This window comes from Mesitornis unicolor, unplaced genomic scaffold (assembly GCF_000695765.1).
Source record: "Mesitornis unicolor isolate BGI_N332 unplaced genomic scaffold, ASM69576v1 scaffold29499, whole genome shotgun sequence".
Lineage (NCBI taxonomy): Eukaryota > Metazoa > Chordata > Aves > Mesitornithiformes > Mesitornithidae > Mesitornis > Mesitornis unicolor.
Window position 1 is genome coordinate 1 of NW_010207015.1, and position 16475 is coordinate 16475.

A 16475-nucleotide genomic window follows, 5' to 3' on the forward strand; every position below is an offset into this window, starting at 1 on the left:
GGAGACGGCGGACCTCGGCAACGAGGAGCGGAAGCAGAAGTTCCTGCGGCTGATGGGCGCTGGGAAGGTGAGGCCCCTGCATCCCCGTTCCCCTTACTCCGCGGGCACACGAGGACCCGAGCGGCAGGAATCCCCCTCTCCCCCGCAGCAGCTACGCGGGCCTTTCTGTTATCGACGCAAAGAAACCTGCCTATAAGGAGGTGTGCTGCAGGCCTCGGCACTCTCTGAGGAAAAAAGGCAACACTCAAAGACAATTTTGCTTTGAGACTCTCCTTTAAGGAGAATTTGGGTTTCACAGCCGCAGCTGTTACGTCAGCTACCCTTAAAAAAATACCAGTTTGAAATTGTTAAGTCTGCTCTGCAGCTTCCTCCCCACTCCACACCTTTATGCTTTCAGATCAGCTAATAAAATTATTTGTGGACGCTTCTGAGAGAGTCTGTTGCAAACTAACAAACCTGTGCACCTGGTCTGTAAAATTCTTTCATTGGAAAAAAATTGAAGACTCAAAAAAATCGGTAGCTGATAGACTGAAAGAGCAAAATAATAAACTGAACTAATTGAGGAAATATTTTTTAAAGACAAAATGCTCTAAATCAGTATTTCTACTACTTTTTATTTTTTAAAAGCTGCAAAACTGGTAAAATATAATTGTGCTTTTTCCCTGCACAAAATGTTTTAGTATTGCAATTCTACTTACCTTCAAAAAAGCTTCCTAGCTTACTTTGCTTGAATCCAGTATCTGTGTAAGCTAAAACATTTTACTGTATTAAAGCGGTGAAAGTTAATGCTTCCTAGCTGATAGAAGTATAATACCGTATCAAAACATCTCATTATCACTAATCTTAACATCTACTTGGATACTTAATGCTGCTTGCAATGTAATGCCAGTTCTTGCATACAGATATACTTGCCTAGTGAGCAACTACTGAGCCAATACATTCATGAGTCCTGTAAAGGTCTTATCTGATACTGTGACCAGTCTAAAAGGGGGATCATCATAAGGTGCACAGACTGAACTATTGAATAGTGCTAGAGAAAGAGACCTAAAGGGCAAATTGTCAGAATCTAAATTCACATTTGTCCAGCATTGTGTAGTGTAGTTTTCATATCAGTGGCAACAAACAGAATAAAATAGAACCAGCTCTGGGGTGCGGGAAGAGCAAAGAGTATCTAATTGTTGGGGTTTCTTTTTCAGAAAATCCAACAAGTTCATAAAGAGGCCACAGTTGTTAGTAAAATTTACAGTCCTACAGTTGATTGTCAAGGTTTGACAGCAAACCTTTTCCATTCAAGCTTTCCAGAATGTTGGCAGAGCTGTCAGTGCACCCTAAAGCTCCAAAACAAACTGCCTTTTCTTTTAGAAAGAACATACTGGCCGCCTTGTTATCGGAGACCACAGATCAACCTCTCACTTCAGGACAGGTCAGTTTATCCAACAGCTGATACAAAGTTGGAAATCGAACACTTACTTAGGACCGTCCCAGTACTTTGAGCTTTGTAGATATTGCAGGGAGGGAATTAAGGTTTCATGGCTAAAGTTGGAGACAGGTCAGGCTGTGGAGTTACAGAAGTTTCTGATTTCTCTTGTTAGATTGCTGGAAAACAGTTTCTCTGACTGCAGTTACTTGCCTTTTAAAATCCAGGTCCAGTCAAGTACTTGATACTGAGTTAAGACTGTAGACAAGTGCCCTGTGTCAGGGCCTATAGGTCCTCGGTCTTATTTTTGCTATCAAAATAAGAAAGTAAAGTTTAATTGCTATTGGTACCCAGTAGTAGTATACTTCTTCCTTGCTGCCAGGTATGGATATCCAAACCTCTAAATTGTTGTGCATGGAAAGAACTGGGTTCATTTCTCCCCACACCTGGCTGTCTGTTGAGTAGAAAGATCTCTGCCTTAAAGCAACGAGGTAGAAGCTGAAAAGATCTGCAAGGTCATCTTGGCAATCAGTAGTAATTTGATGTAATCTAATGTATGACCATGGTAACTTCTTACCAGGCTTGCTTAGGTAGTCAGTCAAAGTATCTCAAAACCAAGCTAGGCTTGACTATCTGGGAGAGGCTTTGGTAAAGTTGTACAGAATAGCCGTTGTCAGAGTTCCAGAAAAGATCTTTCCCTGATAGGCTTCACTAGTAATTTTTCAGCTGATGAAAAGTTATGTATGGACCAGAACACCAAAAGAAGCCTGAAGATTTGTTCCAGGTTCTGCTGTTAGCTTGCAGAGTGAGTGAGAATCATTTTTTTGGATCTGAATTTCCTCAGAAGATGATGATGCTTCTTCTTAGAAGTCATAAAGAGTCAGTACTGCTTTGTTATTAGCAAAAAGATGCTGTTTCACAGAAAATCAGAACAGCTATTTTCTTAACGCTTTACTTCCTTGTCCAACATAGAGTTCGTGTCCTTTTGTAATAACATACAGCTCTGGTGTCTAAATTCAGAAACATTAATTTGCAATACAAGCTTTTAATTTTACAGAGATGCAAATTAAAAACTAGACTGTTGTAGGCCTGTTGGGAAAGAATTAGAGGTTCCTACAAGAGATGATTCTTAACCATTTTAGACCATATTTCCCCCAGTAAAAATGATTCTCTGTTTATTTACTGAAACAAGTTAATAAAGAAGTAAACAAGTTAGCATGTGGAAGTAGCTTATGAAAAGTAGCTTTTCTGCTGATTCCTAAAGATGGAAAGATGGAGAGCTGTAGTAACTGCTGCTAATGATTCAGGATGCATGAAATAGTTTCAGATACAGCTCTATAAAAGAGTGGTAGTATTGTCCTGACTTCTGCTGCTGTATGTAATGATGATTTAATCGTAGTAATCCCATGTTACGTAGTAAAGATCAGAAACTGTCTCCTTGCTGTGACATGTTGCACTATTGACGGGAAGCACAGAGAAGTCCTACAGGCTCCATTTACCTTGTTTAGTAGAATATACACCCTGCGTGGTACAACTCAGAAGGTGTCAGGTCTTGGGAAGTTACTAACCCAGCTTTGTATTGAAGAAATTTAACTTGCACACTTGATACAATTGCTTATGTATCTGATGGTTTGTGTGCAGTAGTACTCAATCCAGTAGTTTAGGATGGTTAAATTTAAACTTTTCTCAGGTATTATTGATAAACTTTGAAAAAATGACTTCATGTAATTTGATGTCTTTGTTAATGTGAATGAACCATAACCAAAGTACACTGGACAATGCAGGGGAAGAAGACAAGAAAATGAACGAAGAGTTGGAGTCTCAGTACCAACAGAGCATGGACAGCACGCTGTCTGGACGAAACCGGCGCCATTGTGGACTTGGTTTCAGTGAGGTAGTACATTGTTTATTTCTATTTGGCTTTCACTTCGCTGACACAAGAGGATACATGGTTTAAAAATGCCATCACCACAACTAGTGGCAAACCTCCACAGTTTGGGTTAAAGGACAGACTTTCTGCAGGCACTTGACCCCTGTTTGTGTATCCTGTGGTGGCAATGATTGATGTGGCTGGAAATGATTGATGGTTCTTATTGTTCTGAAAAGTGATATGACATGCTTAATGCTCCGCAGTAGTCAGAACTGATTAGGACAGAAAGTGACAAATGTATTAAATCAGGGTATTGCCAAAGAACACTTAAGAGGGCAGGGTGGTGTTGCTGATGGCTAACCTTCACTTCTTGTTGCAGTGAGGCACGTGTCTCTCTATGGTCCTGAAAAGTAAGTGGCTGTTGAGGGATCAGACAAGGGGAATTTGCTGTGTGGTGTCCTCCAGTGAGCTGGCACCTGACTGGTCTTGTACTTGCAAGGAATTCCATAGGAATGAGCAGGAAGAGAAGTGTGACAAACCCCAACAGAACTGGGTTATTACGAACGTGTCTTCAGCTGCCAATTAATTGGCAGTCAAGATGCAATAATTAATGTTTTGCTAACTGTTAGCACCATTTACTGCATAAAAACATAGCTGATGTTTCCAGAGCAAGTAAAACCACCTGCGCAGTCCTTGGGAATTTTTAAATATTACAGCTGTGGAGGCTTTGCTTTCTTGGTAGCAGTATCACTGGATTACTTCAGCATTCCTTATGCCGCAATGTGCTAAACTTATTTTCAAAGATTAGTCATGAGTGTGAATTCTTGATGGTTTAGCCATTAGTTTATGTTTCAGCCCCTGACAAATATTCAAGTGTTGTTATGTACTGTGTGCACCAGAGTAAGGAACTGCTAAACCGATGTGATCTGAAACTTTTCAGACTCATTTAATGGTGTCTTTAGGATTTCTGCTGTAAATAAATAAGAATGTGGCTGATGAGAGCACGGGTGTCACGGTTGGTACAGTTAAAGACTTCATTGGAGTTGCTGTCTTAAAATTTGTATATTGAAGATCTGTATTTAGCGACATGGCCCATTTTAGTACTAAAGTGGAAGGAACCATTAAAAGAAGCATTCTCACTGAGAAATTTTAAAAGCTGCAATGGAGTTGCCATGAAATAATGGTTTATCTGTCTTACAATCTGAACTTCTAGTTTCAGGAAGGTGAAGACCAAGAAGAAGCAGGTGGACACTCCTCTGAAGAGAGTTCAGAGGACTCTGACAGTGGCTCGGAGTCGGAGCAAGAGGAGTCTGCAGAGGAGCTACAAGCTGCTGAAAAACCTGATGAAGCTGAAGTTCCAGAAAACAAAAAAGAAACAAAAAGCAATTATAAAATGATGTTTGTTAAAGCTAGTGGTTCATAACTGCAGATGTAACAGCTTTAAAGTACAGTAAGCCTTATCGTTACAGTGCAAAGTGGAGGACTGCTACAGCACAAATCTTTGTATTATGATTTTAAAAAGACCCCATTAGATGACAAAAAGTTGTATTTGCTTTCAGTTGCCATGGATGACCCTTTTAAGGGCACAGTGATATGACTGTTTTTTGTAAAGTGTATAAAATACTGGATGGAGAAATAAATTTTTTGTTTCTGCCCAATCTTTACAATGTTCTCTAAACTCTCCCTCCCCTTATTCTGTGCCAGATGAAGAAACTTCATGTTACTGTTTTCTTTAGTCAGTACCCTAGTCTTGAATTTTTAACTATTAAGATTACATGTGAATCGCTGGATGTTGCATTAGTTGTAAATACCAATATTGGCACTGTTCTGTGATGTACTAAAGCTTTAAACAATGATTTTGTCTGTAGATGCTAGTGTTGACTGGGCTAAGAGGAGAAATCACTCGCTTTGTGACAGTATTAATCACTGAGTCCATCTGAAGTCCTACAGCAGTTGCATGGGAGAAGGTGTTTTAGAAATGCATGATACAACAGAAGGCACTAATTGCTTCTTTGGCTTTATAGTGAGGGGCGTAAGCTGTAGTTCTTTGTATCTTTAGAAAAGAGTGATTTTGAATTACTGGCTCCTGGTTACAGCACTGAGCTGCTATTTTTAATAACTCCTCTTGAAGAAACCAGTTTACCTTGAAAGATAAAATATACTTTGATAATGAAAAGGATACACAAATCATTTAGCTTTTTGAAATACAGAATACAGAGTTAAGCATGCAAGCCCTTCTTCCGTTTCTTCCCATAAATGCATCACTTGGAGGTCTGAGTCAATGACCAGAAAAAGATTGTACCTCGCAAGTCAAGCTGATACACCTAAAGACTCAGGAGTTCCAGTAACTCCTTATAGCAAGAATTAAGTACATCCATGCCTCTGCAGAGTTATGGTATTCAAGTAATTAATGAAATATCTGAACTTTTTAGACTTCTTTTAGTGCATCTGGCAGATTGACTGTCTGTCCTTGCTGAGAGAACAGATTGCCTGATCTGTACCTCTAGTTCAGCCTCATTCTGCCACAGCAGTGTTCAAGAAACCCTCCAGATGCTTGTGGAGAATCTTCCATTTCTGTGTATGATTTATGACGTGCAGACAGCACCTGCAAACCAGTTGGCTTACGAGAAAGCAGCAGTATGTACTATCTCTGTATAGGTTTATTGAATATAAACATTGCAGCATCAGTTGTCAGGGGATGGCTTGGAATACGTTACATTATGGAAAAAATAAAAGTGATTGTAAATTTAAAAAAATGAGCTTAGATTTTGATTAATCTGGTTTACTATATTTGCATTCATTACAAATTTTTTCAAAGTCGACAGCAACTAATAGGGATTTGTACCTGATCTGTATGGATTTTTTTTGTTTTTCCAATACTGCAAGCTTCTAATCCATAGACAAAACTTAAAGTTGCTTGTCTACAGTGAAGAAAACCTCACCATGAGTTATGAAAAATGCTCTGTTTCTAGGAAGAGGTAGAGGCCTGCCCCAGAACTGAAGCGATTAATTTGCTGAATAGACTCATACCAGATTTTATTTCCTATTTAGACACTCCAGCATTTCACTGTTAAATTCTTTTCATGTGGCTTTTGGCTTTTAATTGCCTTGAGTGCAATTAGAGAATTAAGATGTGGCTGCAAAATGCAGCACAGACACTGACCTCTGCCTTCTCTGTCCCAGCATTGAAGCTAGCACTTCTCCTGCAGCTTTTTTGTTTTTCCTTCTTTCCTGCTGCTGCTCAGTCTCCATGCAGATCTCTGGACTCGCCTGTCAGCATCCTTCCAAAAAAAGGCTCACTTTCAGAAGGTGTTAGCATCCATTGCTGTGGACCCACCGTGCCAGGCTGAGGGCCCTGCCGCTTTCCCATTAGCCTCAAAGGAAAGGCTCATTAAAACTTTTCCTGAGGGCTTTTCTCTGCAGTGCAATCAGCCTGGAAAGACCCAGGGAAAGCGCGTCCAGCTGGCAGGACCTGCGTGGATCTCTGCTGGCAGAACAGGCTGCCACAGCTCTGCCCTGAACTGACTACAGCCCATCAGTTCCAATATCAATATCAATAGATGGGCCACACAAGGATTAAAAAAAAAATAAACCGAAATTAGACTATTCTGGTAACAGCTCTTAGCAAGGGGGGAGGGGGGAAAACAACCAACCCACAAAAACCTCCGACAAAAAAAACAAAAAATCAACACAACTTCCATTCTCCAGAAGCATGACGTATAATGTTGTGAACATCTGATGAGGCTTGGTGCAACTCATTTCTGACACTATCTGCTCAAAATAGGAAGAGTTCTACACAGTCATGTCTGTCTGTCTGCAACATTGATTAAGAACTTACAAGCTCATCTGTGAAGTGGTCTAAGCAGCTTCTCCATGGGTACTGAGAAAGGCCGGCAGAGTTCAGTGTAGGTTGGGCAGTAAATGTTATAATTCAGGAGTCACTTTTAGCCACATGTGTTACAACAGCATCAGCAGCAGTGGCATGGACAGTAGCAAAATGGGTTCAGCTCTCATCAAAGACAGAAAACATTAAAAATAAAGGTTGGTTTCCTCAGCCGATTCCAGTCAGAGCTTTGCTTTTTCATACTGGTATTGAAGGAGCTACCAGAGGTAACAGCACAGCACATAAACAGACACCGAATCATAATGAGAGCAACTGCATTTGTCTTTTCAAAGAAGATTTGGCCACTGAAATTCTTCAACTCAAAACCCAGCTTTTTTTTCTATCTCAATAGAAAGGCAGAGGTCTACCAGAGGAAAGAACTGATTAAAGTTAGATGTGTCACAGAACAACCATCACATCTACTAAAAGTTCTCACCTGTTTCTAAACCACACTGAACATTTACGTACACAAAGGTCAGTGCAGGTGCATTATCAGCATTTGGCTTCGAGAGGCTGCAAACACAGGTTGGAAGCACTGCTGTGCCTGTTTCCCCTTCCGTTTGCCCTGGATGAGCACCAACACAGCCTCACCACCCTCAAGGTCCTGCAGCCACAAAAGAGGATGCTTGTAAGCCAGGTAAAAAGGGATCTGGTTCTTAACATCGTGCAGGAATTCTTCGAGGCCAAGAAAACCAGATCTAGAAGCTGCCTTGTAGCTTTATGCAATTGCTTCCTTTCTGAAGAGAGGGCTGGCAACTTGATTTCTGAAAGCACAATTTATAGGCCAGCTTCAAAGGTCCTTCTAAGGCTCTGGTTGGGGAATTCACATCAAAGAAGATGTGCACATGTTGTTCTGATGCCAGAGAGGATGGTTGGTAGAAATCTCTGTGGATTTGCTGCAGTCCCCAGTACAGGGATTGAATTATGCACTGAAGCTGCCTCTGTAAACTGCAGGAGACAAAGAGAATAAGTGGCAGTGCAACATCGCATAATCAAAGCCTGGCATGGTTATTTGCATCAGTCTCTTGGAAGCTGTCAGGGGATTAAGAGAAGGGACATGTGTCAAGGTACCTTCACTGAAGGGATAAAGCAGGAGTTGGTTTTGTTTTCGTTTAAGACTGCCACCTCACTTGCACTTTTCCTGAGAAAAATATCCAAGTAGTACACAGGTCATGTAGTAGTACACAGCATCATGATGTAGATAAAAGTTTCCTTAGTTTTTGTACATTAAAGACACCAAATACTTCATGATTTAACCTAGTTTGATTTGGTTTTGATCAAAAAGGTGCAGAAGGAGATCACACTGACAGTTTGTGCTATCATCTATTCAAATCCAGTGCCATTTATGGTGTCCATAGCCCAGGATGGTCTAGTTCAGGAGAAGGAAAAAAAAAAAAAAAAGAGAAGAATGAAGAGTAACATTTATCAGGATTTTTATAGAATTTGTCAAGCAATATAAAAAAAAACAACAAAAAACCCAACAACAACTTACTTGCTTTGAAATTTTTCACAGCTGCCCAACTTGGCTTGCAGAGCAATTCTCTCAAACTGTTACCATAAGTAAGTGTTCTCATCACAAGTATATCAAGCTCCATTAAAGACTGCAGAAAGGTTTGACAATCTGAACTGGCTCCTTTTCACCCTTTTATTTATTGCTGAAGCGTTAAAACAAACACAGGTGAAGTTTTTGAGGTCAAGTCTCCTTCCAGTTACAGCCACTGAAGTCTAATAATTGTGATCTGTTTGTAAGGATGCAGTAACAGAACAGATCTTTTTTTTGTTAATCAAAAAGACTTGTTAACTTAAGAAATTGATACCAGACACACACACACACAAATAGAGATCAAATTTACTCAGTAGTCAACTGATGGAGCCGCTACCCAGATTCTGAATAAAATTTGTGTATAAAATCATTTGCCAAGTAATTTTTAAAGTGGATTTCTTGAAGACAACTGAAGAGTTCCCAAGCATACGGAAGCCTCTGAGAAAGCCAAGGGACACAGCTACACTAATGAGATGTTGCTCTTTCTTCCTTTTGAGCATCTCATCCAGATTAGGACTTGGAAAGTGAGCAGAGCAGCCGGTTCTGGTACTCATCTCAGCAGTGGTCCCTCAGATGTTGCTGATTCTGTGTCTTAGCACCAAAAGAAAGAAGAATGGGATTGACATGCATGTGTTCATGGGTTCATACCCTCCCCCAGCACAGACACACTAAAACTGTATTGAGCAGATGACAAAACCCTGTTCCACACCAGGAAAAGATGCTGCTCAAAGGCACAATATGGAAAGATCAAAGACACAGAAGAACTGTTTAGCATGAACTAAACAGTCAGCAAAGCCAACAAAACAGACAATACAAGAGACAAATAGATGTAGCAGTGACTTCTCTGATGACAACTTTTCCCCCCAGAGTGGCACAACTCACTGGAATTAGATGTCAGCAGCTACTTCGTTTCATTACATCTTGCATAAGCCATCAGCCAGGGTTTAAAAAAAAAACCACCTCCAAAAACCTCCCATGTCTCAAGAGATCAGCTGGAAAATGATGTTAAGGCTTATCCCAATTCTGGCTCCAAAGACAAAAATCAAGCCAGTGCAAACCCCCTCACAATGGAAATGACAGAGACAGCAGCAGCCCACACAGCGCTCAGTGCTGCACTGGCACCTCACAACTGCTGAGGAGGACTTGCTTGGGCCGGGCTCGACCTTTCCCAGCACTGGTAGCCATTCACTCCTTGTAGCCATTCTCCACTGCAGCTTGGCTTAACAGGACAGAGCACAGCAGCTGGCAATAGAAACAGCACTTGTCCTGTAACCAAACACTACTTTAACGTCATCAGGGATTCTCTCCTTCACCCACTGCCACCATCAACATTCTTGTCTCAGGTTTTTTGTACTAGGATGCTGGACTGACTTACATTCTCACTTGACAGCTATTCCTTCTTCTTACTTCCTTCTTTACAATTTAGGTTGAGTCCCTTGATTAAAGGATTTTTGCTTTTGTCCAAGTCCATGTATTCCAACTTCTTCAATCTTCTAACTCTCATTTCAAACCACTTGGCTCTTGTCCACTCTCACCTTCAGCCTCTTACTGTCATCTTGTTTGCAGATATATCTCTATCATTATTTCCTGCAAACTCACCACTCCCCTTTGCATTCTTAATCTCTTTCTTCCTTTAGTGCTTTCTTATGCTATAGCTCCTGGCAACCAGAAAACAGCATTGTCTTTTAAGCTTATCTCTCATAGCACTATTTCATCAACAACTGCTCCAAAGACGCGAATTCTCCTTGGAGGCTGTTTTACGCTCTCTGTAAGGCAACCAGGAGCACTGACAAGTACCTAACAAGTATACAGTGCACAAATGTGTATATACGCAATACTTTCTGGTTTTATTTACTTTTATAATTAGCACTCAAAGTTATTCTGCCATTTCCCAGTAATTTCATGGTAGGCTTTCTAATTTTACCTTCCTCTTAGGTTTACTTGTAGTTTAACATTCAAAGTATGGTTGTTGCACAGAATGTCTCACTAGATTTGTATTAAAAATGCTCTTTAAAATTTCAAAGCTTTGAACTAAAGAAATATCTCAAAAAGTTTTCAAGGAAAGTTCATCCAGTTGGTTAAATTCAGCTACAGTTAGATACACTTTTTCAAATAATGGGAAAAAATGTAAAGGGGTCAGACCCAATCAATACAGTTGTTCAAAGAGAATTTCAGGCACTGTGATGTGTGTATTTTTTGTGCTTTCTTTGTACTGCTCCACTATGAAGAAAGGTTGCTTTTGCTAGTAGAGCAATGAAAGTCTTAGCCTTTTGAATACAGCCAAATAACCAACAGGAATGTTTACTAGGTGTGGAAAATATAGCAATATTTCATGTTTTTCTTGTGCACGGCTTTGTTGTTTTCATAACTATGCAACACACAGACACACACATGTGAACACTTTAAACCAACTGAAGACAGCCATAAATTAGAAAGGTGCCATCAGATCACGCCTTCTGTATCTTCTGAGTCTTGACACTAAGTAAATCTGGTCTTCCTCTCATATAACATCCAGAAGTTAATTGCTAAGACACGTGGGGAATATGTGGGTCCACAGAGGGGAAGAGACGTTGATATTAAAAAAATGCACATATATTTGAAAATCTGGAAATCAGGTGAGTAAATGGTGCATGTGGAAAAAGAACCACGTCAGCAACACCAAAACACGTTGGGAGTGCCCCTCTTTCTTAAGACACCAAAGGCTATGGACACCCCAAACCACCTTACTGACCTGTAACCATTTTTTCAAAATAACACAAGTTTAGTAGCATCATTCAGTAGCTTTTAGTTCCACACATAAGCAACTTTCCAGAACAGACTCTCTTAACACAGTTGTTTCCTGAAAAACCTATCCAGGGATTTGATGTCTCTAACTACTATGACTTGTCCAGTCCTTCAGAATAAGCAGCTTGGTATAAATGTATAAAGACAGGTAACAGCTTTATAGCTCAATAGGATTTCCTAACAGCCCAGCAATAAACACAAACTCAAAATAACAGCAGTGAAAAATAGGGGCGAAGGATGACACAATGGGACCCACTAGCATCATGCGAGTTCAAAAAGATGAAAGCAGTGTCATTTATGGGTACCAGGCTGTAGCTTTATAAATTCAGCTGCGCAATAACATTTTAATTAGTTGAAGAAACTGAAAACATATATATGGGAAGTCAGTCTGCATAATTTTTGCTTCGTATAACATTACAAAACACTAATTAGAAAACCACCTTCAAAAGAACTGATGTTGCTTTCTAATGAGTTTCTGTTCCTTTAATTATAACTAGTCCAAAACACTTAAGTTGCTTAAAAAGCAGAGGGAAGGGGGGGGGGGAAGCCTCTTTCTGACCAAAATGATACTGGTCTGCAAGCAGACATCATTTTTTTCCCAGTCTTAACACTGGACAGTAGTGTTTAACACCTACGAAACAGCATTTCGGCTAAAAGAAACAGAACTGAAAACCAACCCCAAACAAACACTATATGCACATGAAAACTAGCCCTAATTATTTAAAAACTGCACCACTCACTGCAAGAAAGATGGTCACTGGAGAACAGCATTCCACACACTTAATAATAAGTTTTGGGAGAAAGAAGATCTTGATAGGTTTTTCCAAATACGGGATTAAATACAGACATGGAATTAGTATCTTCAGAAAGGCTGGTTTTGCTAAAAACCCCGAGTACCACTGTTCACGGCAAAATCCTTCTTTCATGCAAGTTTGAATGAGGTTTTGTTTGCGCAATCAAAGGCCAGAAAAGTGACATCTTCCACAGCCCGCAGAGCAAAAGCACCTGTGCCTCTTTACCTTCCTCGCCAGGGCGGCAGACAGGAAGCAGGAGCCAACGGCCACAGCAGTTCAGGAACCCTGGGCCTGTGCTCTTCACCCCCCACTCATAGACACACAACCTTCCTTCCTGCAAAACAAAGCCACTGGAGGAAGAATGCAACCTCACTGAACCAAGAAATGCAGCCAAAAGCTCCTATGCGTGCCCGAGGACCAGGGCGAGCGTGTCAGCAGCAGCTTGGCTGTGAATTTCTTCTGCGCACGTCTCAAGGTCACACACTCTCTCAAATATTCCATCCCAAAGACTGCAGTCAACACTAAGTCACAGAAATACTTCCAACTGCTTCTTTACATTCTGTTCTAGAGATGGCACCACTTCCACTGGTCTCCATCAAACCGATGTCCTTTGGGGGAACTGTTAGGGTGTAAATGACTGCTAGCGAGCTACTACTGAAACCTGCTTTACCAGTTGCCCACCAGCCCTCACTCTGGTCAGCAGCCCACTCACAGCACATGTGTTACTATGTGGTGCCTCCAGTTCGCTGGGGTTTTTTTGGTTTTTATATTGAAGTTACTTTTGACACTTCATTCTTAGTCCTTTAGTTTCTGGTGAAACGTGTCAAACGTACTTATCTACAAGACAGAAAGGACAGTATTGTAGGCATCATGTTTAGGGGACAATCCTGAAAAATCTTTCTATTCAAGAAGAAAAACAGATTTAATCAAATGCAACATTTCTGAGAAGGAGGGGAGAGAAAAATAAAGCTCCAGTGTAGGGGGAACTTGATCCAAATCCCAGTGAAATAAGTGCAAAACTGGGGAACTTCAGTGGTGTTCAAACCAAAATGTGACCACAGCTCAGAGGACTCTGGATTTTGAGCCACATGGATGCTGATAAAGCAGGCAAGACAAAGGCAATAGGAGGCAGTTATGTTAATATTTTAATCTGTACATATACCATTTTCCAAATGGTTACATTTTATTTAAATTAATGTTTTATTGTAAAATATTAATCTATGCTTCAAAACTTTTTATAAAGGCAAAAAATAAATCATTATTTTGGCAAAAGGTTTTGAAGTTGATACTGGCAGTACTGAGGTAAAATAGATTGCATTAGCTAAACATACACTTTGAAGAATAGCTCTGTGCATAGTGTTAATACAATATGATTTGTCTGCAAGTTTGAAATTTGAAGGTGAATCGATTTCAAGGGTTTTGCAGCTATTACTTGAATACAGGAGATGAACAAGTTAGTGGTTTCACAAAACACTGCAGAAGTATTTCCCAGCCATTTCTCATCCAGAGCTGAACTCCACAAATTATTCCACAACATTGGGAAATTTTTGCATGTATTGCATTCAATGCGTACACAGGTTTTTTTTCAAGTAAAGTAATTGCAGCAATTCATGTAATCTTACTTTCTACTTACGCAACTACCTTACACTTTGCCCTATACGTCAGTAAAACACTGAATTTAAAAGTTTGGCAAAGTTAAGCATCAGGTGAACATACCGACGAAATCGGCAGGTGCCACATTACATTGGCTTCTTCTGTTTCCAGGATAAATACTAGTCAATACATCATGTTGTAATGTTTATTGACAAAAATCAAAAGAAAAATACACATTTACCAGTAAAATTACACATCCTATTATATTTTTTTAATTGCTTACTTCACATAGTTTAATCAAAAGTTTTCTTCTTTCACAAGTTTCAAAAAATATAATTTGTTAGCTCTTTGTTACCAAGGGGACAGCACTACTGTCGAGAGCAACCTAGCGCACTGGGTGCTGATACCAGCAAGTTAACCACATGGGATCAGAAAAGGAAACGGGAGTTAAAACTGCCTTTCATTATGGCTTTTGTGGGAAATTTCAGCTATGCAGCAGTTACTGATATTTAGAAATCCCAGCTGAAAGTTCCTGGCAATGCATTATTTAATGGGCAAAAGGGTGATTAACTCTACAAAAATATTCAATCCAAACCACCCTTTGGCAAACCTTTCACTTGTGTTAGCTCTACCCATACCCTGTAAATGTGCTTCTAGGCTTGTTCAACGTTTTTTCAGGAAACTTTACATTGTGCATCTGAGCCCGAGGGGGAAGTAACAGCATCTTTTAACATCTATGGAAGTGGTTTCTCTTAAAAAAAGAATTCAGCCCTTGATTTTAAAAGATTCTAAAATACATTGTTCTAAAAATACATTGTCCTAAAAATACATTGTCAGTATTTTACAGTTTATTAAAAGTGCCATTTATTCATACAAAATGTCTGAACTAAACGGAAGTTAAAAAAAATTAAAAATTTGCAATTCTCTTAATTTTCATAGAAAATCCCCCTATTATTATATTCTCTGAGTGCACTTCCAGAAGAACATGTCATCAGCCAATGAGTATCTTCACAGAAAGCTGGTAACGAATCTCCTCTTTCTTCCATGCAGCATCACTAGGCGGGATTTGCTTTGAGCCATATCTCAGTGTTCACTTATTGCTTTGGCTAGCATGAAGTAAAATAAAACATGGTTAAATATCTAAGTGAGTACACTAATGCCAATCAGTAAGCACTTTCAGGAAACTTTTTATGATTAAAGCCTTCTGCAGTTTGACAGAATGAACAAGTCATATAGACAGAGTATGCAAACAATTATCTCATGATGCCACTGATGCTCAAACTCCCGCGTCCCCTGAATGTTACTGGTTATTGCAATTATTTTCTTGATAACTTTCCTGAAGAAAATGCAGTGGTTTAAAAATACATATATATATATATATATATATGTGTATTCATGCAGACATATGATGTTTTTAAGCCAGGCTCGAATCACAGAGGGGTTGAGGTGGAAAAGGACCTATGAAGGTCATCTGGTCTAGTAGTCTGGGATTGCACCGTTACTTTTTGTGTGCTTGAGGCCACACGTGGGTACCCTGTTCACATGTACAGATCTCATGTGATAGTGATAACCAACTAGCATGTCCCTGGATATAATAGTAGAGTCAAGTGTTGTTCAGACACAGCAAAGATGATAGAATCTTGTTCTCAGAAAGATAAACTGAACCAGAAAAGCAAATAATCTCCATCAAGCTTTGTAGAGGCTCCTGAAGTCTGTACGCCTCTCTTGAAGTCAAATGGTCATTTTTCATGGGCCTTGTTGAAGGCGGCCACTGCACATTTGGCCCTTTCTGGAATGTGCTCTTTTTTATTTGGATTTTTCTTTTTTTGCACAGATATTTGACTCAGATTAGCGGCAATGAGAACAATTCAATGAAAAACACATAAAAGACATGAAAAAAGTCAAACACAATATTGTAGAACTAGTTATAAAGGACCAAATTTTCAGTTCACCTCAATAAAGACTCCAATGTTTGTTCAAGTGTAAGATAAGCCCATAAACGAACCCCTTGCTTATACAACTTTATGCTTTGGATTTTCTTGTGCAGCAACTGTGTACTGTGCACAGGCAAAAGTATCTGCGCACACCTATGGTAGCCACAGGGTACACACCACCAGTCACTGGAGTACAAAACACGGCTGAAAATCTGGCCCCATGCTACCAAGAGTACAGATGTCTCTTTCCTTCACCACACTAAGGTTATGGAAGCAGCTTATCCATAGAGTGACAGCAGTTATTTGAAGACTGTTAGCCCAGACGTTAGCTCATTAGAAGCAATATTGTAAAAAAGAAAAGGTTTCTGAAAAATAGATGCAAGTGTTCATTTGGATCTAATTTAGGTTTAGTAAAAATTCAGCAAGCCACAGCAAAGGTACAATAGCAAATCAGTCATGCCAAAAGTAGTTAGTTCTTACTTTTAAGGTGTTTAAACAAATGTGTAGTGAAATCCATTGCTTAAGGGGGATTGAGGTGGCTGTGGTACAGAAGGTGAGGGTGCTTTAGATGGATAGGTCAACTGCTGGGCTAGAAGGGATCACATACAGGAATTAGGCTGCACAATCAAACATTTGTTTTTTAACAGAGCCACCTTA

At 39.8% G+C, this 16475-nt stretch overlaps 1 protein-coding gene across 1 annotated transcript; it reads left to right on the top strand.

Moving 5' to 3' along the window:
• Positions 1-6: 6 nt before the first annotated feature.
• On the top strand, positions 7-4945 carry LOC104546577 (chromosome unknown open reading frame, human C11orf58). Its single transcript, XM_010191996.1, has 4 exons — positions 7-67; positions 1363-1423; positions 3202-3311; positions 4501-4945. The coding sequence occupies exons 1-4, from the start codon at positions 53-55 to the stop codon at positions 4708-4710; spliced, it is 396 nt and encodes a 131-aa protein (XP_010190298.1). The 5' UTR covers positions 7-52; the 3' UTR covers positions 4711-4945.
• Positions 4946-16475: the final 11530 nt, after the last annotated feature.

Excerpts from the sequence above, each read along its gene's own strand:
- LOC104546577 (XM_010191996.1), top strand. Across the intron at positions 1,424-3,201 it reads AACCTCTCACTTCAGGACAG|GGGAAGAAGACAAGAAAATG; the intron begins GTCAGTTTATCC and ends TGGACAATGCAG. Across the intron at positions 3,312-4,500 it reads GTGGACTTGGTTTCAGTGAG|TTTCAGGAAGGTGAAGACCA; the intron begins GTAGTACATTGT and ends CTGAACTTCTAG.